The sequence below is a fragment of the Dipodomys ordii genome, unplaced genomic scaffold (assembly GCF_000151885.1).
Source record: "Dipodomys ordii isolate 6190 unplaced genomic scaffold, Dord_2.0 Scaffold73, whole genome shotgun sequence".
In the NCBI taxonomy this organism is placed as follows: Eukaryota; Metazoa; Chordata; class Mammalia; order Rodentia; family Heteromyidae; genus Dipodomys; species Dipodomys ordii.
In genome coordinates, this window is record NW_012267289.1 from 4,322,541 (window position 1) to 4,350,341 (window position 27,801).

General features: G+C 34.5%; 1 protein-coding gene across 2 annotated transcripts; it reads right to left on the bottom strand.

Moving 5' to 3' along the window:
- Positions 1-1,528: 1,528 nt before the first annotated feature.
- Positions 1,529-18,775, bottom strand: Pou1f1 (POU class 1 homeobox 1). 2 transcript variants are annotated; one of them, XM_013024121.1, is made up of 6 exons: positions 18,514-18,775; positions 14,833-14,904; positions 7,049-7,273; positions 4,105-4,269; positions 3,024-3,084; positions 1,529-1,859 (listed from the first exon to the last, which is right to left on the bottom strand). In XM_013024121.1, exons 1-6 carry the CDS (start codon positions 18,653-18,655, stop codon positions 1,649-1,651), a joined length of 876 nt encoding a protein of 291 aa, XP_012879575.1. In that variant the 5' UTR covers positions 18,656-18,775; the 3' UTR covers positions 1,529-1,648. The 2 variants fall into 2 exon arrangements, with proteins under 2 accessions (XP_012879575.1, XP_012879574.1); XM_013024120.1 differs by having other exon boundaries at positions 14,833-14,982.
- Positions 18,776-27,801: the final 9,026 nt, after the last annotated feature.

Genomic DNA, 27,801 nt, shown 5'->3' on the forward strand with positions numbered 1-27,801 from the left:
GGGGCTTGAACTCTGGGCCTGGGCGCTGTCCCTCAGTTCTTCAGCTCAAGGCAAGCGCTCTACCACTTGAGCTACAGCGCCACTTCCGGTTTTCTGGTGGTTTATTGGCGATAGGAGTCTCACGGTGAACCGGGATCCTCAGATCTCAGCCTCCTGAGTAGCTAGGATTACAGGTGTGAGCCACCAGCGCCCGGCCTAAATAAAAGTACTTCTAAGCCGGGTACTGGTGTCTCATGCCTGCAATCCTAGCTAATTAGGAGGCTGAGATCTGAGGATCATTGTTTGAAGCCAGCCTAGGCAGAAAGTCTGTAACATTTTTATCTCCACTAAACTACCCAAAATGCCAGACATGAAGCTGTGGCTCAAACGGTAGAGCACTAGCCTTTAAACAAAAGAAGCTCTGGGACAGCGCCCAGGCCCTGAGTTAGAGCCCCAGGACTAGGGCTTTTTAACAAAGAAAAATACTCTTCTTAGATGCAAAAAGTGCTTCAGTTTTTCTTCAGGCTATCTTGTTGATGACGTCTATATTAGTAAAAGGTCAAAGTTGATGGTGATTATGTGTGCACATACATAGCTATCTAAATAGATTATGACTTGCCATAGGCTTAAGTGCCAAATAATATTAAAATAAAATTCTGGGGAGTATATTTAATAGGCATTCTTAATAAAATTTCACTTGAGGTTTAAAGTAAGTTTAACTGCCATCAGACTTATATTCAAAAATGAAAAAAATAAGTATTTGTTTTATCTCAGTTTGCTTCTACTTGAAAGTTTTAGAGCTCACTCTTCTAAATTAATTTTCTTCTTTTGGATATAATTCCCAGGATTGAAAGCTCAGTATATCTTACTTTATTATTAATAAATCAAATTCTGACCAATTACACTAAAACGTTTTTTTACACTAATAAGGTTTTTACAGTCTTCTAAATAAGATTTCCAAAATAGATGCTGTTTTTAAATAAGACAGCACCCTTTATTGTTAGCAATATTCTTTTTCATTCAATTTACAAGGATTTCCATACCTACTATGACCAAATACATTTCTAGGCTCTAAAGAAATAACAGAAAACTAATCAGATCATTTCCTTGTTGTTGTATACACACTAAAGGACTGAAGGATTCCCAAGCCAGCCAGCCAGCCAGACAGATGATAGATAGATAGATAGATAGACAGACAGATAGATAGATAAAATTAATCTATATTACTGGATTTTTTTCCCCCATCCGGGGGCCTGAACTCTGAGCATGGGTGCTGTCCCTCAGCTCTTCAGCTCAAAGCTAGCACACTCTATCACTTGAGCCACTTCTGGCTTTTTTTGCTTATGTGGTGCTGAGGAATCAAACCCAGGGCCTCATGCATGCAAGGAAAGCACTCTACCACTGAGCCACCTTCCCAGCACTGTTATTGGATTTTTTTTGTCGGTCATGGGACTTGAACTCTGGGCCTGAGCGGTATCCCTCAGCTCTTCAGCTCAAGGCTAGCACTCTACCACTTGAGCTACAGCGCCACTTTGTTATTGGATTTTTTAAAAGGAGAAACTAACTGTAGAAAATATTGTTTTAAAATAATTTTTAAAGAAACCAGTAACATTTCTGCTTTTTGTTGCCAAAGAGGAAAGAAAGAAAAAGACAATTAGAAAAAAAAATCTTATCTGCAGTCAAGATGTTCCTTTGATATGGAAAAGAGACCTTGGTTCAAACTTGTTTTCACTCGTTTCTCTCTCTGCCTTCGATTGCAAAACCAAACTCTTACTACTTCTTTCTCCAGATTCAGTTCTTCAGCCATCCGCATGATCTCTTGAGAAGAAGGTTTATTCTGTTCTCCAAAATGTCTCTCCAGGGCATCTTTAGCTGCAATACTGTGGGGGATGGGTGAAGATGGGGTGAAATTTTGATGTTGTTTGAAAAACAAAATGGTTTTATTTATTAAATATTGGCATGAAAACCCAACTTAAGAATTATGAATAACACTTGCAAAAGACAAATACACAATTTGTTACACAGATAGATCTTTGTTTACCTTATCCCAGGGACCAAGTTTTCTATGTGTATTTCCCCTTGTGCCACAAGAGGGCACCAAGTTCTTAATAAAGGAAATGAATGCATTTCTAGGCCTTTCTAAACAGAGCCTACCACCCACCAATTGGCTGGGACCTTCCAGTCCCCCAAATCCTTAGAGAGAAAATGTTTAACAAACAGCTAACCAAAACAAAACTTACCTTGTAGCATTTCTCATGAGCACATACTGAAAATACAGAAAGATCAGCAATGTGTTAAAATGTCAGTTTGGCTGGACTTTAAGAGACTGAATAGTTGAATCATTTTGTCATTTTTAGTTACGTGTTATATTTCCTGAGGAAGATCTTAACATCAAAACAACATCAGGGATGGTAACTTTTAGCAGAGTGACCCATGTTTGTAATCCCAGGTTCTTTGGAGGCAGAGGAAGATCATGGTTTGAGGCCAGCTGGCCCACATCACCTATCACCAGAAAGTGAGTAAGACCCTGTCTCAAAGAACAAGGTGGATGTGGTGATGTAAGCCTGTAAAATTTCAGGTATTTGTAAGGCACAGGTTAGGAGAATGTTGGTGCAAGGATGCCAAGAAACATGAGACCCTATCTGTAAAATGACCAATGCAGAGGGCTGAGGGATAAGGTAAAAGGTAGTGTATGCTTTTATCTAAAACTTCTGGAACCAGAATGCTTTTGAATCAAACAATACATAATTTTCAATGACTAGTTCCTAGTTTCTCACTATTGAGTTTTAGAATTATGCTTTTGTTTGTTTGTTTGTTTGAAAACAGGTTCTTGCTGGACTGTCAAAGTCATTATCCTCCCACTTTCAACTTCCAAGTGCTGAGGTTACAGATCTGTAACCACCACATCTTGCTTAAATTAAGATTCTTCAGTCCAGTCTTTCACCTTACATGCATGGTATGTTATATTTATATGCAAATGATGATTCTGTTTGTAAAATATCTCTTTCTTTCTCTAGCAAGTTGAAGAGCACAGCACTAAATACCTTATTGTTGTTCTCCGTTTTCTTTTTCTTTCATTTGCTCCTACTTTTTCATTGTACAAAGCTGTAAATATGGAAGAGAATATATATTTTAAACTATCATCTTTTATTTCAAATTTCCTGTATTGAAAAAGGCAAAATAAATTATTACATATTTCTTAGTTTTTTCAGTCTAGAACATTTAATAATACTAACCATAAAACTAAACATTAACTTTCAAAGATAATTTTCCACTAAACCTCCTGATTACACTTTGGTTAGAATACTTGTGGTAAATGCTGTCAAACTATGCTCTTTACTTATCCAACCTAGACATCCTTGTCGATGGATACTTTTAGTCTATTAAATTTCTCATAGCAATTCCTTCTGTTATTTATGTATTTATTTAGAAGTCTGGTGTACAAATACAGTTTGTATTCTGATATTAGGTTGGAAAAGTGATTTAGGTACAATTAATAAAGAATAACACAGAGGAAAAATAAATGTGGGTTCAGTGGTAGAGTGCTTAACTTCTGTGACTTTGGTCCTGGGTTTAATACCCAACCTATACACGTGCGCGCGCGCGCACACACACACACACACACACACACACACATACACACACACCACAAAACACTTTAATTATACAGCCAGGCATCAGTAGCTCACGCCTGTATTTATATCTATTAAAGAGGTTATTCTCTAACAATTGCGGTACAAAGCCAGCCCAAGTAAACAAATCTAAGAGCTCTTATCTTCAATTAACCAGCAAGATCCTTGGCGTGGAAGTATAGTTTAACTGGCAGAGTGGCAGACTTGAGAGAAAACCAAGGAAGAGCAAATGTCCAGAGTTCAAGCATATGCTGAAGCTGTATTATCTAGAAAACTTTTCCAACAGAGGTTAGTCTGTCCTCAGTAAACTTATTTGTACACCAGCTTTTCATTGGTTGTCTTTTCTTAGTTTAGAATGCTCAGACAATATATTTCTTTTTTTATCTCAGAGGTAAAAATAGGGTAAAACCTCAAACCTCTTGCTTTAGCTTGAATTCTATCAATCAAGTTAATTATTTGTAGGCTAGATCATGGCAGTGACTTGCTTTGTTACCTCCTACTTGTTCTGCTTCCTCCAGCCACTTGGATAATATTGCTTTTAGTTTGCAGGCATTTTTAAAGCTGAGCTGCAGGTTTTCAAATCGGCAGATGGTGGTTTGACTGAACTCAGAGCCATGCACTGCTGCCAATGCTTCGCCAACGTTGGTTTGGGTGTATCCTGTGAAGGGCCGAGAAGGGTCCTTGGTTCTGGCTTTTTACAAAGCAACAGGTTTTGATCCATTATCACACAATCTATATATCGTTCCCTGTCAGTGATTACTTTTTAAAAAGCTTTACTGTTAGTAGTTTGCAGTTGGTGATATTCAGAATAATATTGTGAAGTACATTGAAAACATTCCTTCTTATTAATAAATTACTTTTTTCTAGAAGTCAAAAGAATTCAGATGGGAAAATAATCATATACTATCAAATTGGATAGATGTATTATATGAGAAATTTAAGGCTTTTATCATAATTATTAAATATCTGACAATATATGCTCCGAATATTTATTACTTCAAGCACAATGCACAAAATACATTGTGAGATATCAGAGATATTTATACTTCAACTGTAAGAGTGAACATTTCAACCCTATATTTGAAAGATATCAAATAAAACTAGGAATCACACCTACATTCCCTAAAATCATGCTTTATATGTGAGCCTATGAGCACACATTTTATGCATACCTCCAAACAAATTTGCTATATTATTAGGTAATGCTTTGATCCTTAGGCAAAATGTTATTGATTACCTCAAACCTTTCTAGAGAAGAAACAGAAATAAACTATCAACATATAATTTGAAACATTTACACCAATATAAATAGAAAACTCAATATGAATGTTATTATGATGACTGTTTTCTGTGCTTCTTACAAATAGAAACTACAAATCATTATAAGGCCTAGGGCTATATACCTTTATGAATCAATTGATTATATATGATACCCATCAATAAATACAATAAAATTACCTATAGTTCATTCCACAAATTCACAAGTTTGAATTATCATTTCAACCAATCCATTCTTTCAAATATATTATTTCGTTAATTTTTAAAACAGTTAATTGTTCTATTTATATTAAGAATATTTTCAATAGAAAATGAGAAATGAATGTGAAATAACAGCTGACAGAAAAGGAGATACAAATAGTCTCTGAACATATAAAAGGGGCCTCGTCACTCAAAATAATTTAAAACAAAAATGTAATACAATTTTAAATAAAACTATATGGCGGTCTCTTGATTTCTCTGACTTAAAAGATCCAAAAGATAAATAACAGTCACTTCTCAAAATGCTAGAGACAGATCATTAGGAGTCAAGAATAAATCAATAACATAAAGCCATATTGTAGCTGGACTCTGGTGGCTCACACCTGTAATCCTAGCTACTCAGGAGACTGATCTGAGGATCACAGTTCAAAGCCAGCCTGGGCAGGAAAGTCCATGAGAATCTTATCTCCAATAATCCACCAGAAAACCAGAAGTGGTGCTAGCCTTGAACTGAAGAGCTCAGGGACAGTGCCAGGCCCCAGAGTTCAAGCCCCAACACTGTAAAAACAAAGCAAAACAAAAACCATATTTTGAGAGGAGCAATAGAGACAATGTAGTGGAGTAAAAGCTGGGATGGTTTTGGCAGAGACTAATTTAACAGCAATGCAATCTTAGATTAACAATTTTTCTTCTAACATTTTTCTCATACATGTTCATTTAAGTACAGAATAATAATTCTAAGGTTAATCATTATGGAATTTTTATCACTAAAAGAGTAGAAACCACACCAGAAAACAGGTTAAATAAGTTATATTCATAAGGTGGAAGTTAAAAGATCCATATAAGGAAAAGGGAATGTGGCCTAGTGGTAGAATGCTTGCCTAGCATGCATAAAGCCCTGGGTTTGATTCCTCAGCACCACACAAACAGAAAAAAGAAAAAGGAAGGAAGGAAAGGAAGAAGGAAGGAAGGAAGGAAGAAGGAAAAAAACAAAAAAGAAAATAAAAAAAGCTCTAAACCAAGCACCACTGTCTTCTGTCTGCAATCAGAGCTACTAAGGAGATTAAGATATGAGGATTATGGTTTGAATCCAGTACAGGCAGGAAAATCTGTGAGACTTTTTCCTCCAATTAAACACTAAGAAAAAAAGAAAAAATGGGAAGTGGAACTATGGTAGAGGTCTAGCCTTGAACACAAAAGTTCCAGGACAATGCCCAGGCCCTGAATTGAAGCCCCTCAACCAGCACAAAATAAAAAGAAAAGGAGCTCTAGGTAATCTGAAAAGTCTCCACATACATATCTGTAGAAACGGATTCTGTATTTGCTTATATTTGCATAAAATATCTGGAAAAATGCAAGGAACTGAACAGTATTCTTAATCAGGAAAGATAAGCAGATGAGATACCATTTATATCCTTCCATATTTTTGAGTACTATGAATGGACTATCTACTCAAAAGTTAAGATAAATACAAAAGGACACTCCTGAAGTAATCTTAAGGTAGATGTATTTTTCAAGTATCAGTGATTTAAAAAGTCTAGGTTTTAGCCTATTAAGAATTTACAAAGAAATCAGGATTGTGTAGGTTTTTTTTCATTTGACTGATTTAAAGCCACAGTAGAAATGCAGAATGAGCAGAGACTTGGACTTTAGGGGAAAAACAAAGGAGGAGGTAACAATGCTCTATAGGAAATGTATTCATTACCTTACTCATGTAACTGTAATTCCTTTGCACAGTATCTTTACAATAATATATATATATATACATATGTATATATAAAGATTTGCAAAGAAATCAGGGTTTTGTAGGTTTTTTCATTTGACTGATTTAAAGTCACAGTAGAAACGCAGAATGAGCAGAGACTTGGACTTCAAAACAATATAAAGGATTTCACAGTTGATAGAATAAGGACAGGAAAGCTAAGGAGTTTGACCCATTGCTCTGAACAAATGCATACCTAACTTAATTCTTCTCACTTTAAATTCATTGGCAAACTTTTCAAGTTCTCGAATTTCTGGAGAATCCATGTCTATTGGCTCTTCAACCAGTTTACTTTTCCGCCTGAGTTCCTGCTTGAATTCCGTGCTTGTGGGGTCCTCTGACAGGAGAGGCTGGTGCAGGGGTGGAAAGCCATGACTCAGGGTATGGTCAGGAAACTTGTAAAGACAGGGAGCTAAACTGCCTGTAAGTAAACAGAAAGAGGAAAAGGGCTAGTGGTTAATATCCTTGATTTTTGTGATAGGGACACTTTGCTTGTTAGAGAGAGGTCATTCATTCTCTTTAGCCAGATTCAGTTCTGGAAGAATCAAAGTAGGTTAGTAGGAATGGGATAATTTATTTTCCACCATCCCCAGATGATCAATGCGGGGGGAATTGAGAGATTACAAATAATTAAAATAGAAATATTTTACCAATCAGAAGTGCAATATACTCGTTTCTCTTAAAAGCCACACATGCCAGTAATCACATCTATAATTTTTAACATAGGAGGCTGAGATCTGAGGATCAAGCTGAAGCCAAGCTACATGGACATAGATTCTTATTTCCAATTAACCAACAAAAAACAGAAGTAGAAATGTGATTCAAGTGGTAAAAAGCCAGCTGTCAAGAAGTAAGTGGAAAAGGTAGATAATCAGTATTAGATATAGATATAGATAGATATCTCTCTCTCTATATATATAGATATAGAGATACAGATCTACATATCTATATATATATAGAGAGAGAATCTAGATCAATTCTACCAGAATATATATTGATCTTTCTTTTTGTAGTTTACTGAACAGAGGATCTATAATGCTTGCTAAGATAAAGGCACTGTTTTAACTATACCATGACTGAAAATTTTCTTGCAGTTGGGAAACTGATATTACAATATTAAGAAGACCAATTGTTCTATCAGTAGTTTACTTTTAATTGAAAATAAGCATACATTTAAATTTGACAAAACAAATAAAAAGATTAATATATGAACATAGTTAAATGTTGGAGGTGTCATTAGACTAAGAAAAAGTAACTTTACAAGTTTTATTCAAATATCAACAGATAGACTTTTTTGAAGAGTATACAATATAATAGTATATTCTATAATTATTTAAGGTAAAGGAAAATTAATGGCATGAAAACAAATCAGCCATAAATGATGAGACATTGACCAGTAAAAATTATGCCACAGAAAAATAAAAATATTCTGAAATGTTTAGGGAAATGCATCTGGATTTTATTCTGCATTAATTAAAAGAATCTATCTCAGCTCAGAATCATCGGTGAGAAGATAGTCCATAAGACAGTTCAAAATATTTTATTTCATATTTCAATTTCTATTAAGCAATACATGTAAACAAAATATTTTGATATAGAAATAATGAAGTCGATGGGCACCAGTGGCTCATGTCTGTAATCCTACTCAGGAGGCTGAGATCTGAGGATCATGGTTCAAAGCCAGCCCAGGCAGGAAAGTCTGTTATCACCAATAAACTACTAGAAAACCAGAAGTGGTGCTGTGGCTCAAGCGGTAGAGTGCTCGCCTTGAGCTGAAGAGTGCAGGGACAGTGCCCAAGTCCAGAGTTCAAGCCCCACAACCGACAAAAAAAAAAAAAAAAGAGTGAAAATCAATACTTATATAGAAACTATAATTTTTACTAAAAACAATACACCAAGTTCATGCTACCTATATATAGAAACTATAATTTTTACTAAAAACAATACACCAAGTTCATGCTACCTATAAATATATAAATAAGAACATATAATCACAAACTAATACAAGTAGTAATATGTCACATATAAATCATTACTATATCAATATGTAATGACTAAAAAGTTATAAATCAGCAAGTGATTATTTTATATTATTCCTATGAAAAGATACAATCATGAAGTACACCTTGTCTAAGTGAATGTATTATTTTTTTAAAGAAAATTAAGCATCAAATGGGAGATAAAACAAAATAACAGAAATGTGACTGCTTCACAGATGGAAAAAGACTTGAAAAAACTTTTCCTTGGGGAAAAAAAAGTGCATACTACTTTTCCAAATCAAACTATCCAATTAGGTGTCATGTATATTTTAATAAGATAAGCATTTGATAAGATGTAAATCTGTTGACCATGTGATCATTACTTTCAATTTCTCACTCATCCTCATGTACTATTTAAACAACTCCTTTACTCAATACATTTATCATGTTCCTTTTCTAATATAAACAAATGAATTAAGGAATATATGCATATACATACATAGACATACATACATATGTATATACTTTGTTTTCTTCACAATTTACAGTGTAGGAGATTAAATAGCTTCTCACCATGAAGTAATAACTAGAATGGATTTGAACCTTTGGAATAAACTACATCAAAACAATTTCCTAGACCATTATCCAGAAAATCTATACTCAGGATGGTCTTCCTTTGTCCCTGCATTTAAACACATTTGGCTACATTAAGCAAATGTTTTCAGACAAAAATACAAGAAGCGTATCATGCCTTTTTCCAGAAAAAAAAAATTGTAAAGGTAATTGTCAGCCCACTGAGGAAAGTACTCATCTAGAAAACAAGTTTGAACAGAGTATTTGAAAAGTATATAAGAAACACAGTGCTCCAAGTTGTGACCTCTTGAACAAGGACGAGAAAGTGATGTTTGATGTGAGTTCATTTGCTATTATGCCAAACATCCACCAATCTTGGCAGGATCACAATTTTCCTAGAATTAAGCTTATAGAAGTCCTTTACACCAGACAAAATGCTGTTTCTAGCATCTGGGTTTGTAACCCGGGGAGTATGGAGAGTGATTTCTATGACAAATATGGCAAAATACCTTTGCAAATCTCATTTTTAAACCTGGATTAATACCCATGGAAGATGTATGAAGTTGTGAGTTACAAGCAACTAGCTCTCACTAGCGTTTCCCAAAATATGGCAAAGCAGTGTTTTCTTTAAGGACTTGAGGAATACATATTTGTGTTGCTTGAAAGTATGCCAACACCCTCTAGAGTCCTAAATATATTTTCACATTGCAGATTAATCTGCCATAGACTTAAAGAATGGCTCCATATGTATTTCAATATGGCAAATGTGGGAAGACAAAGTAAATCATATGTGTGTATACTCATATATACTTATAGATAGGTAGGTAGACAGACAGACAGACAGACAGATAGATAGATAGATAGATAGATAGATAGATAGATAGATAGATAGATAGATAGATAGATAGATAGATAGATAGATAGATAGATAGATTTATTACTTTGACATATTAGGGATTGAATTCAAAGTCTCATGCTTGCTAGACAAGTGCCTCTACCACTTAAACCATGACTAAGTCACGTTGTTTTTAGTTTGCCTTCAGATAGGGTCTTGAGTTTTGTCCTGATGCCTTGGGCCACAATCCTATTTCTGCTTCTTAATAGCTGGGATTACAGACATGTAGACATGTCCCACCCCTCTACAGGATAATCTTTTTTTATTTTTATTTTTGTCAGTCATGGGGCTTGAACTCATGACCTAGGCACTGTCCCTGAGCTCTTTTGATCAAGGCTAGTGCTTTACCACTTTGAGCCACAGCAGTACCACTTCCAGAGAGGCTAATTGAAAGTAAGAGTCACACAGCTACTTTTCTTCCTGAGCTGGCTTTGAACCATGATCCTCTGCTCTCAGTCTACTGAGTGGCTAGGTGAGCCACCAGCATCTGGCAAAATAGTCTTTTAAAGCAGGCATCAGGGTCAGAATTAGAGCTTTCCTGGCAAGAGGCTGACACAATATATTATTGTATGGGGCTGTTTGAGAATATTTCAGGATAAGAACTTGATACTGTACAAGAAATTGTGGGACACTAGTATTTATTACAGATTTACATAGGCATGTGTATTTGCATATTTCAATTAGTCCTACTTTATTCCCCACAGATGATCATTTAAAGTAAATTTCAAGTTTCGTCTTTTCACTTTGTTTTTTTTTCCTGGCCCATGTCTTCAGGGTGTGCTCTGTGACAAAGTGAAAAAATTTGCCACAGAAACTTGGAAAGTTTATAATATTTACTGCTTGCCTCTTTAGAGGCAAAGGCTGCCATTGCATCTACAAAGAAAATTACTTCCTGCCACTACTTACTCAAAGTCCTTTTCTTCCAAATGAAGGTAAGTAAGAAAGTCAGGACAAAAGAAATGAAGAGCAAAAAGTTAAAGCATGAAGAAATGGGCTTCCAAATAATTCTTCCTCCTGTCTGCTTCTCATCCAAAAGAATTAACTTCCATCCCCTTGGTTAATTCCCCTTAATTCTATTTTTTAATTCCATCTTTCATCTTACAATGCCATTGTAATATGAAGGACTCTGACTCTACTTCTGCATTTGGCCATTCTGAATCCATGCCAAATTTGACATGGAGGCCAACATGCTTCCTATGAGGCCAACATGCTTATAAGCCCCTGTGAAGTGAAGAAACAGTGCAAACCCACTCAGCCTGTCACCAAAATGTCATCCTGCTTTTGACATGGGAAATCTCACTTAGCCCCAACTCAGAATGGTGAGGATTTTTGTCGATAGTTTCTTTTGTCTTACGCACATGTAACAGAATTTGAAGAGCACTTGTAATTCCGTTTCCTGCTGTTTGTCCTGTAGTTCTAGATTATGTAAATTCTCAAGAGTGGAGGGACAGAAGAAGGAATCTAGTCACAAGTCTCTCCAAAGTGAAGGTCTAAAGAGAATCAGGTTGACTTGGCACAGACTGCCTGTAACTTAAATCTGGTAGAATTGTAGCAGCCACCAAAACTTAAGATGGGAGACTGAAGCACAGAGGTGCTAAGCAACTTGAACAAGGTTAGTGATTAGTTTATAGCAGGACTAATTCATTACTCCCAGTTAGTCATTCTCTTATTCTGCTGGGTACCTAGTTCATAAGGCATAGTAGATTCATTTGATGACTAAAATCCCCCCAACCAACATGACAAAATAGGATCTCCCACACTTCTTTTCCTGTGAGTTAATTTAATGAAAGGTTCAAATGAAAGCATGAGAATGTGGGTAATAAAAAAACCTATATTAAAATAGTAATTTCACAGGCTTTGAAATATTGTTCTGTAGCTTTGCTTTTGTATAAAGTACATGACACTAAACCTGTCTTCACTGCTGATAAAATGCTTCTGTGGATTGTATGGAAGTGGCTGATTTGATTAACGTCTTGAGACTTCTCTGAAAAATTCAAATAGCATAATCAGGTTCCCATTGTGTATTTTATTCCTTTTCACTCTCAGTTCCAAATTCCTCTATTTTATAACTCAATTTGTATAGTCTCTCTGGGGATGAAGGGAAGAAAATTCAGATTCTCTAAGATTTAATCTGCTGTAAAGTAAATGCTAATGCTGGATATATCTAAAATATAGACATTCTGACAAATGATAAACCATATCACATTTTAATGATATCTCTCTTGGAAATATTCAAATAAAATCTCTATGCTTGCACAGTTTTTCTTCCAGTGACAAAACATATTTAATTTTATGACTACAAGAATACCTGCAAATTTTGATTAACTATCTTGATCATGATACCACTAAACTAGCCTTTCAAGTCTGTCCAAAGGCTTTATCACAAACCTGTTCCCCCCCCCTTCCGTCCCCTGTACTCCAGAACTTTTAAACTTAGGATCTTATGTTCTTGTTCAGCTTTTCCACTCATGCTGGAACTCTGCCTCTTGAACCATTTCTCTACCTCTAGATTTTTTCTGGTTAATTGGAAATAAGAACCTGGAGGATTTGTCTGCCAGGGCTAACTTCAAACCCTCATCCTCATATATCAACTTCCTGAGGAGCTAGGATTATAGGTGTCTAGCCTTTTTTATTTTATTTTATTTTTTAATGAGAAAGGGTTTATTGAATGTCTGCTTTCAAAACCTTATACCAGGAAAGCCTAAGCTGCCTGTTGACTCTCAGTGTAAGCATGGCTTGTTGGTTCTAGTCCTGGGGCAAGATGGATGGTTGAATCTTGAGGCTAGATGCTTGCTCATTAAGGCAGTAGGCCTCTGATTTGGTAAGAAAGGAAGTAGTAGCAAACACCATCTAAATATAACAGGGCAAGAGTTATTTGTTGCCTATCTGTGACTGGTTTTATCTTTACATTGCCTCAAGTAGTAGTAAGGAGGTCTTCCATGGTGGGTTAGAGAGAAGCTAAAAGTATTCTTTGATTTCTTGGAGTTACCATGAATGAAGATTGTTTTTTGTTTTTTTTGCTTTGTTTTGTTTTTTTTTCCATGAAAGAGAACCAACTGGCCATCTACTTGTCATTTCTTAACTACAAAGTCAACATGCTGTAAAAGTTAAGGAAATCATCTCCAGTAGCTAAATCAATACATTGTACTATCTTATAATGAATGTAATTCTTCACTGAGCTGGACTGTTCTCAAGTAGATAGATAATAAATGAGGATCAAGATAAAAATATCTTTTTCTTTATTTCTTAATAGCTAAAAGTAAAAATAGTGATTAACATACACATAGCCAATAGGAATATCAGTCTCCATTTTCCTATAAAAGTGAGGATGCTAGTTTATTCAAAAGGCTGCTTGGAAAAATATAGAAATGATTATTTTCCTAAAGCTTTTTATGTTAATGTTTTAATGACCCAAACTAAGAAATTTTTTTAAAAAGCAAGGCTAGTGAATTAAATGATTCATTCCATGTTATCTTAAAATTATAGGCAGATTGCTGTTCTTGGTTTCATTTCTTATCTACATGCCACTGTAATATGAATTAGAAAAGATTTTGCTAATATAATTCCTTTATCAGCAAGTTTTCATTATCCACATGTACACACATTTGCATACAGTCTTAGTTTAATATTTCTAATGACAAATCTCTTTCTGCTATAGTAATTGATAAGATCAAAGTATTTCTTTAAAAACAAATTAAGAAGTAAGAGGTTCCTGTAAAACTAATTGTATACTTTATTAAACCATTAAAATCTTTTATGTGGCCAAGCCCTCAAATGAAGTAATGCATTTTTCTCACTGTGGTATTGCCGGTCAGAAATTTCCATTCCTTAAATATTCTACCATCAATACATTCAAATCACTATCAGAAAATTGGTAGTTATACTTGAAATAATCATGCTTTACAATCCATAAAAGTATATAATTTCATTTATTTAAATCTTAGTCTAGACTCAGAAGTAATTAAAAGGGGCTGCCAATTCTTAGAATAGCTATCTAAAAGTCCCTGAAAACCACTGAGCTTTTAGTCAGTGTCTTAAATTTGTCTTCATGGACCAAAAATCCTAAAGAGGCACTGTGAGAAAGGAATGCCTTCTACATCTCTGACATCTAATATGGTAGCCACTGAACACATGGGAATGTTGAGCAGTTAGTATATAGCTAAAACTTATTTCATTTTAGCTACTTAACTTTAAATATCTATATAAGTCTAGTAGCTATTCCATCATTATTCAAGCCCACTATACCATCTAGTGGCCTCCAGTAGCTTAAAGTAAGAAATTCATATAAAAGAAATATTAGATAAGCACCATTGTAAAGTAACACACATTTCAAGGATGTATAAACTAGGGCAATAAGGTACAAGCTCTCTGGTATCTGAGGGCATCACACATCAGAGAATATCACATTAAGTGGTACCTGTTACGTAGGCTATAGTTTCCAAGAATGAAAGATCAGAATTTCATGTTATCCTGGTCATCACTCTAGCAAACCTAGGAAAAATCCATATTGTGTATATAGATGATGTTTCTTACCTGCCATCACACCGTAAGTTGATGGTTGGTTTCCATAATGACAAGAAGGAACAGAATAATGAAGTCCCGTCGCTGCATTTCCCATCGTTGTCACCGAGAAATATGTGTACAGATATTTAGGAGTTTGGATCAAAGACAAAATAGATGGGACTGGTAAGAAAATGTATGAGGATTCAAGACACATTCAACTCATTTTAAAAGTACACATTCATGCATTTGTTAACATTAGATTCCAATTCTTTTTTTTTTTCTCATTTGGAGAAGATTTCTAATGTATAGAAAAATCTTGGGAGGGACCAAGGTTTGTCTCAACAAAATCACAAGTCCACAAAATAGACTGTCACCCTTATTAACTATATAGTGGCTTGTGGTAGGGTGTACCCTTCCTGAAAAAGGTGAATAATTAGTTTTAATCTTGGCTCTTTGAGAGATGCAAAATTCTTGTGGATTCCATCTGCTAGAGATATTGCAAGAAACTCTCATTGTGCAACATCATTTTATATAAAGTTTCCTCTGGAAAATTGTATACCAAAATGGACTTGTGAATAGAGTACTTTTGCTTATTTCCCCCACAAATTCTCTTCACTGAAAAGAAAATGAGAGAGCCCCTATTCTCTTGTTATTTGCATTCATAACAATCCCACTGTATTCAGAGCATTGAAAACAAAAACAAAAACCTTGGGTCTCTGACCAATAGGTTTACGTTGACTTTGAAACCAGGAGGTTTGCAGGTTTCTTTGCATGCACAGGATTGATTCAAAAATTCTAATAATAAAGGGATTTCTTTTTTTATTTGAAAATGTTACCAAAAAAAAAAACCCAGAGGGGTCTGACATAAGTCAGACAAAGAGTACATTTCCTTTCGGATCGTGTCACCCAGTTCCTCAATCTCTGAGTATTTTCCTCCCATCCCACCCACAAGTTATACAGTTCACTTTCAACATAGTGTCCATTGAGTACCCTTGCTGCATTTATTTACCCTTTCCCGTCCATTTCTGTGTTTTTTATCTTTAAGTAGTTGTACAAGGAGGTTTTAATTCAACATGTCAGTTTATGAGTACAGTGCAACTTGATCAGTGTCATCCCTTCCATCATTCTCCTCCTGATTTATCCCAAACCCATCCTTCCTCTTATTTTACATGGTCCCATTTTTACATATGTACATTGAATATTGTAACTATTCATCCACCTTCCTCTCTCCATTTGTCTGTTTTAATCCCTACCACCATCAAACCAAATTATATATTTGATATATATCAAATATAAATAAACAATATGAATATATCAGTTTCTAGGTATTCTTTTTTTTTAAACTCTCAGTTAATTGTTTAAAGGAGTTGGATCATTTTTTTGGGGGTGGGTGTCCGGTCGTGGGGCCTGAACTCTGGGCCTGGGCGCTGTCCCTCAGCAATTCAGCTCAACGCTAGCACTCAACTACTTGAGCCACAGCGCAACTTCCTGCTTTTTTTTTTTTTTGCTTATGTGGTGCTGAGGAAGCGAACCCAAGGCCTCAAACATGCAAGGCAAGCACTCTACCACTGAGCCACCTTCCCAGTCCAATTGGATCATTTTTTTAAGTTCATCATTTATTGAAAGACCATATGCATAGAAATGTGTTGTATAGATATAAACTCATAGTTAGATGCTTCATGGAATTTTTATGGGTTCACATGCAAATTGCCACACTAGTCACAAAGACTACTGACAATAAACTTCCTGTCATTATTTTCTCACATATATTGTTTTTTAAACTTTCTCTAAAGCTGAATGTTTTGGTGGATTTTCATGAACATAAGCATACCTTCTTGGATAGATTTGACATATAGTATTAAATTGGGATTCTTGAAAATATTGAAATTTAATCTTGTAAATAAAGACAGGAAGCAAAGCAAAACATTGTCAGTATATAAAGCACTCTCTAATTTTAAAGTATCTGCATAAATTCCTACTTTATAACCAATAGTTGAGAAAGATCTAGTCATTTTTCAATATAATGATTATCCATAAAAATCTTACAATGCCCTAAAAAACTTAACCTTAAAAAACGGAACCTGCAGCACATTTTAGTGTGCTTAAATGTTTTTGTTAAAACCATTATTTCTAGTTCCTTACTTAAAGGTTAGGTGTATGTAATTATAAGTGAATAGAAAAGTTATAAATCAATTTTTAGGTGTTATGAGAACTTTTACTTGATATAAATTTTCTAACTTCCAAGGTTTAAATTATTTTTGTTTCTTCAATTTTAGGAGGTTAATAAATGATAGGCTAATTTAATCAATGCATTGTTATTTTTTTAATAAATAATCTAAATTTTGAGATCAGAATCATTTCACTTTGCTAGATCATAACCTTAATTTATATTTTGGGTTTTTTTTGCTGGCTACGTGTTTTCATATGTATAGATTAAAGAAATAACATGTAATTTTCCTCATCTGTAACATAGAAAATAATCTATCACTTAAACATATGCTTAGGTTATAATTTTATATTCAACTTTTATTTATTTGAGCTGAAATACCTTATATTTTTAAAAGATGTTCCAGTATCACCCAAAATTATCTTTCTAACTTGCTTATTATTACTACATAATAACAAATTTCTTTATTGAATTACCTTACTAAATTCTAAATATCTAATCTCTGGATTCTTTAAAATTTAATGGAAAATTTTTATTGACTTTGTGTATATGTTTGACATGTGTTCTAGCACTTGAGCCACACCTCCCAGCCTTTCAAATTTGTGTATATGTTTGGAAACTTCTTCATTATAAGGAAAAATAAAGCTTAAATTTATAAAATATAATATAAATGTGTCAACTCAAATTTTGATTTCTGAATGTATTGCCTTTTTTAATTTCTAACTTTGAGGTATATTAAATTCTTTAATGGAAAATATATAATATATTGTTACCCAATGAAAAAATTCAAGACTTTGTTTTTTGTAAGTCAATTGTGAAACACTTTGCTTTTGCACAAAAAACAAATGCAGTAGAAAAAAGATTTAGTTGTTTTGGGACCATATATTTTAATTAACAAATTTAATTTTTATTTAATAATGTTAGGTTTGAAACAAATATAAAATGTATTTAGAGCTTAGTTGCTACTGAACTCAGTCTTCTAGAAAACTTATCTCAGTTTATGTTTTATTTCTTATAGCTTTTCTAAGTTTAATATTATGCTAAAATATAACTTTATTATTTTTTATTATTTTATTGTTAAAAGAAATAAATGAAATTGAGAATTATTTAGTTGTATTTATTATAATACATATGGCTGTTTTTAGATAAATCTAATCTGTAAACCAAACAAATCTTTAATATTGAGAAGTAGCACTTTTAAAATATTATTTTAGAATATTTATTTTATTGTGCCCCTTTCCCATAAGTATTTCTATTAGTTTACAAATTAAAATTATCCAGCCTTACTGTTTACTATGTATAAAATAGCTCTTCTTTATTATAATAAAGCTAATAATAATATAAATGACTCCCCAAGGTAATATTTCTTTAAAGACGTCTTAGGTAACTCAGCTTTTTAAATATCCTTAATATGTAACTAAAATAAATTAAGCTGAAGGGGAAAAATATAAAACATGCAAAGAGCTTATTCTCTAACAAGATTCAAAACATCCATCCTGAAATCTCTAGGCCAGCAATAGTGAAGCTCCCATGAGAATCAGTACCTGTGGACATCACGTTGGTGGCATGGTTGGAGACTGGTAGACATTCGGCAGCACTGTGATGCATTATCAGAGGCAAGGTTGCAGAAGTGTCAGTATTCAGAGGTATAAAACTATCAGCTGAAGTAAAAGATTGGCAACTCATTCCCACAAGAAAGTAGAAAAAGTAGGAGAACGGCAGTCCCCCAAACAGTTTTATTATATTACTGTCTCAAAGGGCTGATTCAATTCTCCTACCTGCATATATACATCAGAAGGCTCTGAGGCTCCAGGAGGGCGCCTGCTAGTATTTATACTGCCAGAAAATCCCTTTATACATGTTAATAGTGTTTTCCCAGGAGTATTGCTTTATCAATCTGAACTGCCTTCCTTACTTACCTGAACATATCCATACCCCAAAAGGAAGCTGGTTCTGGAATATAGATAGATTTGAGGGGAAAGGAGAAACTTGAAACTTTATTCATCTCTGGTAATCAAAACTTTTACAAAGGCATCAAGAACTTTGACAAGTGTCTCAAAGAAATAATAGATTTAAAAATTTATTTTTTATTTTGGTTGCTAAACTAATAATAAAGTTATAAATATGAGATGCTTGTCTTTTCTTCTAAGTAAATCTTCAAGATAACAAAAAATGAGAGAAACTACACAATGGGAACAACATACTTTTAGGAAAATATTTTATTTAGCATTGAAAAAGTGAAATTAAATATGCAAATGAATGTTGTTAATTACTACTTTGAGCTCAGCAGAACAATTTTATGTGACAACAAATCTAATTTTAACATATTATAAATGGAAATGGAAGAATATTTAATACGAGATAAGATAAAAAGATAAACATAAGTGATAGCATCTTTCCTTTGATTTCAATTTACTCATCAAAAACTAACCATTAGGAAGTGCTTAATAGATTCTGGTAATAAAACTCTCTACACTTATGTCATGTATATCTTGAAAAACCTCTGTGAGTATTGTACCATACCACTGTCATTAATTGAGACTGTGCCAGAGATTAGACTCGACTAATTCAAGAGAGCCTGGGATAATTATGGTAGCAATGGATACAACCTTGTCAAATTGAATTTATTGACATTACATGGGAACAAAATGTACATACACTACTGTTAATTCAAACATAGACATCAGCATTAAGAAGGAATCATTCACACTAACTCAGTTTCAGTTTTTAGTCCATGGTCATCTGGACCCATTGCTTTGGGCCTAAAGTGAGGCAGAGCATTATGGCAGGTAGAATGGATGGAGGAGGCTGTTTACTTCCAGGCAGCCAGGTCTACAGACCAGGAGGGTCAAAAACAAAGTATCTTGCAGATGCATGCAGTGAGTTTCCTCTGACTAAGCTGTATACATAGTACCTCCACCTGAATATTAAAGCTACACAAAGTGAGCCTGTGGAGGACTTCTTACATTCAAGCAGTAAATGCAGTGAATGCAGTATTACTCATAGAGAATAGCAAAACACATAGAAGTAAACTGATATACATCAGACATTACCAAAGTTTGAGAGGGTTATGCTTTATTATGTTCTGAAAAAAATTTTAAATTAGGAAATGTGTCAAGATAACTTTGACCTGATTGCTTTGTGTTGTATTTATTAATATTGACATGAGTGCATCCCAAAGAAACTTGAACAGCCTAAGTAACCCTACGTAACCAGCTATGTAAGCAATTGGCTAAATTTTTTATAATAATTGTGTAAATCATAAGATACTGCCTAAACATACATACTCTAAAAATCACTTACTTTGTTATGAATTTGAAGTCCCACTTAATGAAAGTTTTATTTAATCAAAAGTATTTACTTCAGTTTTATACAGTTTTACTAACTTCCAGTCTACACACACACACACACACACACACACACACTTTTTTTGGGGGGGGTCCGGTTGTGGGGCCTGAACTCTGGGCCTGGGCACTGTCCCTCAGCTCTTCAGCTCAAGGCTAGCGCTCTACCACTTGAGCCACAATGCCACTTCCGGCTTCTTTCTTTTTGCTTATGTGGTGCTGAGGAATCAAACCCAGGGCCTCATGCATGCAAGACAAGCGCTCTACCACTGAGCCACCTTCCCAGCCCACACACACATATTTTTAAAAGTGGACTTTCAATATTCTGTTAAGTGTTCTGCTAAGGAAATCTAATAATTTTATTTGTAAGATTTTACTTATAAGATTAAGCTAAAAGATATCTACAGAAGCAAAATTGGAAACTACCCTTAATAATATGGTTATTGTTGTGTGATAATGAAGAATGTTTGTAATGTAGAGCAACTGAGTATTAGAAGACTACCATAAATGCTATCAAGCAAATAATATATTCCTTACTAGTCATTTACCATGATATTTAAAATTATAAAACTATCATCTTAGAATTTCTTTGATAAAATAAACTTTTTGATTTTTTATTTGCTTATAAAAGTTATACAGGAGGGTGGATTTTATTATTATATCTCTACACATGTTGATAAAGTTATCTTACAAATGAAAATATTTGTTCTGTGAAGTATAAACCAAACTGGTAATTGCTATAAAACTAAGAAATACTTTTGTTATAGTCTTCTCAGTTGTATAACCTCCTTATTTACTGATTTTGTTATTTTGTAAATGATTTTAATGTTTCCAAAGCATTGAGGATTATAATGTCATTAAAATTTTTATGCAAAATATCCTTAAATGCATTTAATGCTAAATCTGTAAAAAATTTTGAATGACTTCATTTAAGCTACATCCTGAGAATGGGATTACTGAATTTAAGTCAAGAATTTTAACTTTGAAAAATAATCATTAAGGAAAAACCAACTTTTTCTGTCCTGGTTTTATTTTCAAAACAAGTTGTATGAACAAGTTGAACAAAAAAATAATTTTAAGTAAATTTCTTATTATCAGGAGATACAAGGTTTGGGTTTATTATTATCACTGTTTGTTTTTTGTCGGTCATGGGCCTGGACGCTGTTCCTTAGCTCTTCAGCTCAAAGCTAGTGCTCTACCACTTGAGCCACAGCACCACTCCCAGCTTTGTCTGCTTATGTGGTGCTGAGGAATCAAACCCAGGGCCTCATGCATGCAAAACAAGCACTCTATCACTGAGCTACCTTTCCAGCCCCACATTGTTGTTTGTTAAAGTTCCTTGGTGCCGCTATTGGAGCTTGAACTTGTGAGCTTGGGTTATCTGTCAAGCTTTTTCTATCTATCTATCAAGCTTTTTCTATCTTTCTATCTATCTAGCTTTTTCACTCAAAGCTAGCACTTCACCATTCGAGTCATACCTCCACTAAAGGCTTTTTACTGGTTAATTAGAGAAAACTTTTCCTTGAATTTGTGTACTCAGGCTAGCATCAAACCAGACGTTCATCACACCTCAATCTCCTAAGTAGTATTACAGGCTTGAGCCACCAGCCCTCACCCCACACAGGGGTTTATTAAACCTACACACTGGTAAAGGAAATCAGGTCATAGGACAAAACAGAAGGAAACTGGAAGCCATTTGCCAATGCTGGCTACTTACTTATCTGCATCAATGGCCACCTCATTAGTCTCTAAATCAGGCTTCATGCTTTCATGCAGGACACCTGTGGTTTTCTCTTTCTCGACATTGTTTTTAATGTAATTATAATGTACTTTGTGATTTTTTTGTTTCTTTTGTATGTTCTTTCCCCACGGTATAACCTCTGTTTTCACTGTATTTGATTCCAGTTCCTTGCTTCTTGTATATACATTTTTATAATTTGGAGAGGGAAAAGGAAATAACAAAATGCTGAAATAAGGATACAGGTTGACCCATTGTAACAATGAGATGTACAAGACACTATGTTGAAATCAAACTTTACAACTTGGGAGCCCAGGAGAGGAGTTGGGCAGGTGGGGAGGGAAGGGATGATAGGGGAAAAACAAAGGAGAAAACAAAGGAGGAGCTAACAACCCTGGATAGGAAATCTACTCATTACCTTACTATGTAACCGTAACCCCTCTGTACAGTATTTGTACAAAATATATGCATATATGTATATAATAAAAAAAGACTACCTTGTAGATTTTCAGTCTGCATGGTTATTTGTATGTTTAGAAGGCAACTCATGGCTTCCAGTCACCTGCACTAATGAATGAGTGGGTGTGTCCCGCAGGTATGGAGGCATTCCTAGATAAGGAGGAACCAATCATCCATCCTCTAGGAAGAAGCACTTCAAATATGATTGGTGCTGTTTTATCATCCAATGCAAGCACCATGAGTGCAAAGCTGAGGATTTTCACATACTTTCAATGTTTGTCTACACACTTATCATGCTTGATTAATCTGAAATGATCAGTGTATTCCAGTATTTTAGTGTGTTTTCTTTGCTTTTTCAATGTTGTTTTATATTTATGCTAGCTATTCACATTTATCATTTTGTTAATTCACTGCTTCTGTATTTTGCCCTTTTATTTAATGCCATTTAGATAGCTTTATTATCCATCAGTGTGTTTTTATTTTGCTGGGTGAAACACTCAGCCTAGCACATACTTGGCACTGTTCTTCCACCTAGCTACATCCCTAGGTCTGCATGGTTCCAAAAATACAATGTTAATTTTCATTTGGGGGGGCAAGTTTGGGTACAGTACTGAATTGATCTATTGCTTTATTGGTAATAAAGTTAAACACTTTAAAAGTTATTATATTCATGTTTTCTTTTTTTATTGTGAAAATACTGTACAGAGGGGTTACAATTACATGGGCAAGATAATGAGTACATTTCTTATCAAGCATTGTAGCCTCCTCCTTTGTTTCCCCTTCCCATCTCTTCCCATCCTCCCCCCTCCCCCACCCAATCCTCCCCGCCCAACTCCCCCCCTCCCCATATTCGTGTTTTTTAATCTTTCCTCCTTCCCTTCTCTCCCTCCCTCCTCCCTTCCTTCCTTCCTTCCTTCCTTCCTTCCTTCCTTCCTTCCTTCCTTCTTTCCTTCCATCCTTCCTTCCTTCTTTCCTTCCCTCCTAACTTCCTTCCCTCCTTGTCTCATTCTTATGTCTCATTCTTATGTCTCATTCTGCTTCTTTGTGGGATCTTGTATTAGGGCCCTGTTTTATTGCCTGAATGATATGGTTATTATTTCTTATGGGGCAACGGACAGTTATTTCTGAATAATTCAATCTTGTTCAATAATATGATCTCTTAATGTTAATAATTTCTCTTCTCCAACTTGCAATTCAAATCCCTTTGAACTAATCACAGGTCGTGGACATTTTAGATATAAAAAATTATGAAGAGGAAGGAATTGAGACAGAGAACTCTCGTTTGGATAAGAAAGTGAATATGAATTTAAATTAATTTATTCAGTTAGCCTAAGAGGCAATAAAATGTGGTATTCCCACAACTCATAACTTTTGAAAACATGATGTATTTTACTCAGAGCACTTTTTTAAACGAAAGATTATACAGCCATATGGCTGAAAAAGGGACTTGATCACATTAGAAGCACACATTATTGAAGCCAGCTCTCAGTCATGCCTGTCATGTCTGGGTATTTATTCATTGTAAAAGCAGCAGCAAGCACATGCATTCAGTGGCTCATTCTTGCTTAAATTCTTTCAGATCCAGAAATGAAGGGGTTTTTTTATTGCCCAAGGAAGAGATAATGTCAAAGGCTTGCTATCTCGCTGAAGATGGATGTTCTCATAATGCTGTCTAAAGGGTAAGCTTGTAACTTAGGGAAAATAAACGTCAAGGTGAGACACTGACTTAGCAATGATGCTAACCCATATGGGCCATATCCCTGTGGTGCCATAGCTCATTGGTAGATGTATCATTTGTCTCACTCACTTAAATAGAACAAGTCTTGTCCAAACAATATATTGCTGTGCCCAAGTTAATTTAATTGGAAAACCTCTTTGTTCTGTTTCATTATATGTTGTTAGTTGATGATGCATACAAGTGCGTAATACAGTGTATAAATCTTTCAAAGGAGATATGTTTAATACTTAGGTTGGATGAGAACTAAGGTGTTCATTCTTTATACTGGTGACGTAAAAAAAAAAAGAAAGGAAAAGTGATTAGCTCTTTAGTAGTCTTACAGGGTGACACAAGGATATCGTATGGTTTAACAAGAAATGAACCCAGAACGCAGCAGATTAATTGGTACTGGGCAGAGTGTGCCTCTTTTTTCATTTAGGTATCTCTAAAGATGAAAGAAGCAGAATGCTTTCCTAGTTACTGCACTGAGATGATTTAATTATGATCATCTGCCTAGGGCTTAGTTCATGACACAGGATAATCTAACACAGAGGTTGAAGAAAGGAGATAAGGTAAACAGGGTGCAAAGTGGGAAGAAAAAAGGTGTTTCATTTCCTCTGAGGGAGATCAAAGCATACACAGATTATTTGGAATTGCTCCTTTGGGTTGTTTTGGGGTGGGTAGGCAATTGTCAGCAATGTTGAAGTGGGAAAGATATTCAAAAATGTGTAAAATACAATGTTTGGTTAAACATTTATAAAAATGAAAGGCTTCTCAAAAATGTAAATCACAAAGAATAATTAGACTTTTCAAAGACAGTTTCATACCATATTCTGTAAGGGCTATCTATCCTAACATAGTTTATCACATTTCTTGTCATTGTTTGTTCGTGTTTTATTATATTTTTACTGTCATTTTTAAAAGTATAATGCATTCTGTTTCTTTCTTTCCTAGGCACATGGAATTGTCCTGAAAAAGGAAGTATCTATAAGTAATTTCCTAGTCAGTTTCCTAAAAGTTGAAAAAGATTGAACTTTATGAATTAGTATTCTTGAGAACCACAAAGAGAAAAAAGACACCGCTAAGTAATAATCAAATCCATAACTCAAACAGGAGAAAAAAAAAAGACGGCTTTGATGAATGGTAGAAATCAATGGTGGCATAGCTCAATGTATTGAGAAAAATCCCAGGGGCACATTGTAAAAACATTGCTGAAGGCAGTCTGCAAAATGTAGGTAGGCAGGACTCTTCACTGCCTATTTTTTTCTATTATAAGGTGTTTGTTCTGAGCTCAAAATCAGATATATTTTGCATTTGTTATGGTTTGAGTATGATATGAAATATCCTCTATGGCTTCAGTAGCTAGTCAATGGGCTTTGGGAAGTGACTGAAACCTGAGTGTTCCAACTTAAAGGATTAATCCCTCCATGGAGTCACAATATGATAGCATTGTTAGGAGGTGGTAAAAAATAGAAAGTACGTAAAAAAAAAAAAAAAAGTATGTGAATAGGGATGTAGCCATTTCACCTTGCTCTCCCTCTGTCTCCCCCCCCCCCCCCCCCCCCCCGCGTTGTTTTTAATGTCCAGTTGAGGTAAAGAAACTCCTGTACCACACTCCCCCCAACATGATGTTCTGCTTGAGTGCATGGACCAATGACTTTAACTGAACGCCCCCCCCCCCCGCGTCCCCAACCATGAGGCAAATAGGTCATTGTTCCATTTAAGTTGTTTTCCTCTGGAACTTGGGTACTACAAAACCAATTAACTAATGAACTGTCTATTAAATGTTTACTTTGTGATTCATTTCTGTGAAGTGTTTTGAAATATATTATTTAAAATATAAATATAACCAGATGCTGGTAACTCACACATGTAATTCTAGCTACCCAGGAGGCTGAGATCTGAGCATTGTGGCTCAAAATCGGCCCGAGCAGTGAAGTCCCAGAGACTTCTCTCCAGTTAATTACCAGAAAACCGGAAGTGGCCCTGTGGCCACTTCAAAGTGGTAGAGTTCTGGCATTAAACGTAAGTGCTCATGCAGCGCCCGGGCCCTGAGTTAAGTCCTGTGACAAACAAAACAAACAGACAGACAAAAAAAAAATAAATCTTGAATTTAATTATAATGGCTGCCAAGTGCCATGATAATCTCTACCCTGTATTTTAAAAACATTTTTACATATACTGATTATTAAAAGATGTTTGTGGTTTTCATTTATTTGGTATATAAAATAAGATGTTCCTTGTATACATTATTACTCTCACAGAAACATATAAATTGTAATTAATTTTAAAATCATAATCTGTCTACATATTAGAATTATTTCAGTGTAGTAATGAAACAAGTTGATAGATGTTAACTAAAGTTTAATTCAGTGCCATGCTTAGCAGGTTGGATGTATTTGTTTATATACAAAGAAAATAGAGCCAGTAGACTAAAACAATTTATAAGAAAGTACTTTATCATGCCCCAAACAATAGCAAAAGAATATATGGATATATTTGTATGTGTGTATGTATGTTCATGTATATGAAATTAATTACTTCTACATTTTAAAGCTCTGAATAAAACATATAATTACATTATTTTTGTCAGGAGCCTGAACATTTAATTAAGAAAATTTGAAGGATTCAATGAAAGGTAAATAAAATTAGAATTTCTCTCACTGAGACACCTGCCTGGTACTGGATTGATTCTACAAATAAAAACCACTGTGTTGAACACTTAAAGAAATATCTCTAGAGCTAAATATCTTCTTCCCACGGTTCTCAGAGAACATACAGGGTATAAACACACTGCCTTGAAAGAAGGTTTTAAAACTAGGTTAGCTAAATTCTTAATTTTAAATGGATGTTAATGTGAGAAAGAAAATTAGCTGACCTGAAAAAATTTTAAGTAATATAATTAAGTGCATAAATAAACAATGTTAATGATGCTGACATATTTAATATAGTAGAGATGATTGAATATTACTATTATTATTTCTAGTGATTTCTAGCAAATATTCTATCAATGAGGATATCCTAGCTACATACCCCCAGAAGTGAATTTTTATGGAGTTGAGAAATAAGTTGTACAACCGAATTTAACCAGAATCAACTAGTTACTTCACTTTATGAAATAAATTAATTTTAGAATACATTGTATATTATACTAATATCATTATGACATTTATTTACTTTTTGTTTTGCAGTGTGTGTGTGTGTGTGTGTGTGTGTGTGTTGCATGTATGTATATAGGTCCATATGCATATGTATGTGTGCATGCCAGTGGGGCTTGAACTCAGGATGTAGGTACTATCTCTTGAGATTTCTTATTCAAGACTAATGCTCTATTAATTGAGCCTCAGTCAATTCTGACTTTTTGGTAACTCATTGGAGATTACTTTCTGCCTGGGTTGGCTTTGAACTGCAATCCCCAGATATTGGCTTCCCAAGCAGCTAAGATTATAGGCATGAGCCACCTGGTAAGACATTTATTTTTTTAATGAAAATTTGAATCGGAGGTTTCAAATGATAATTAAAATATTGATAGTTCAATTTTTATGGAATATTATTTATAAAATATAAAATGTAT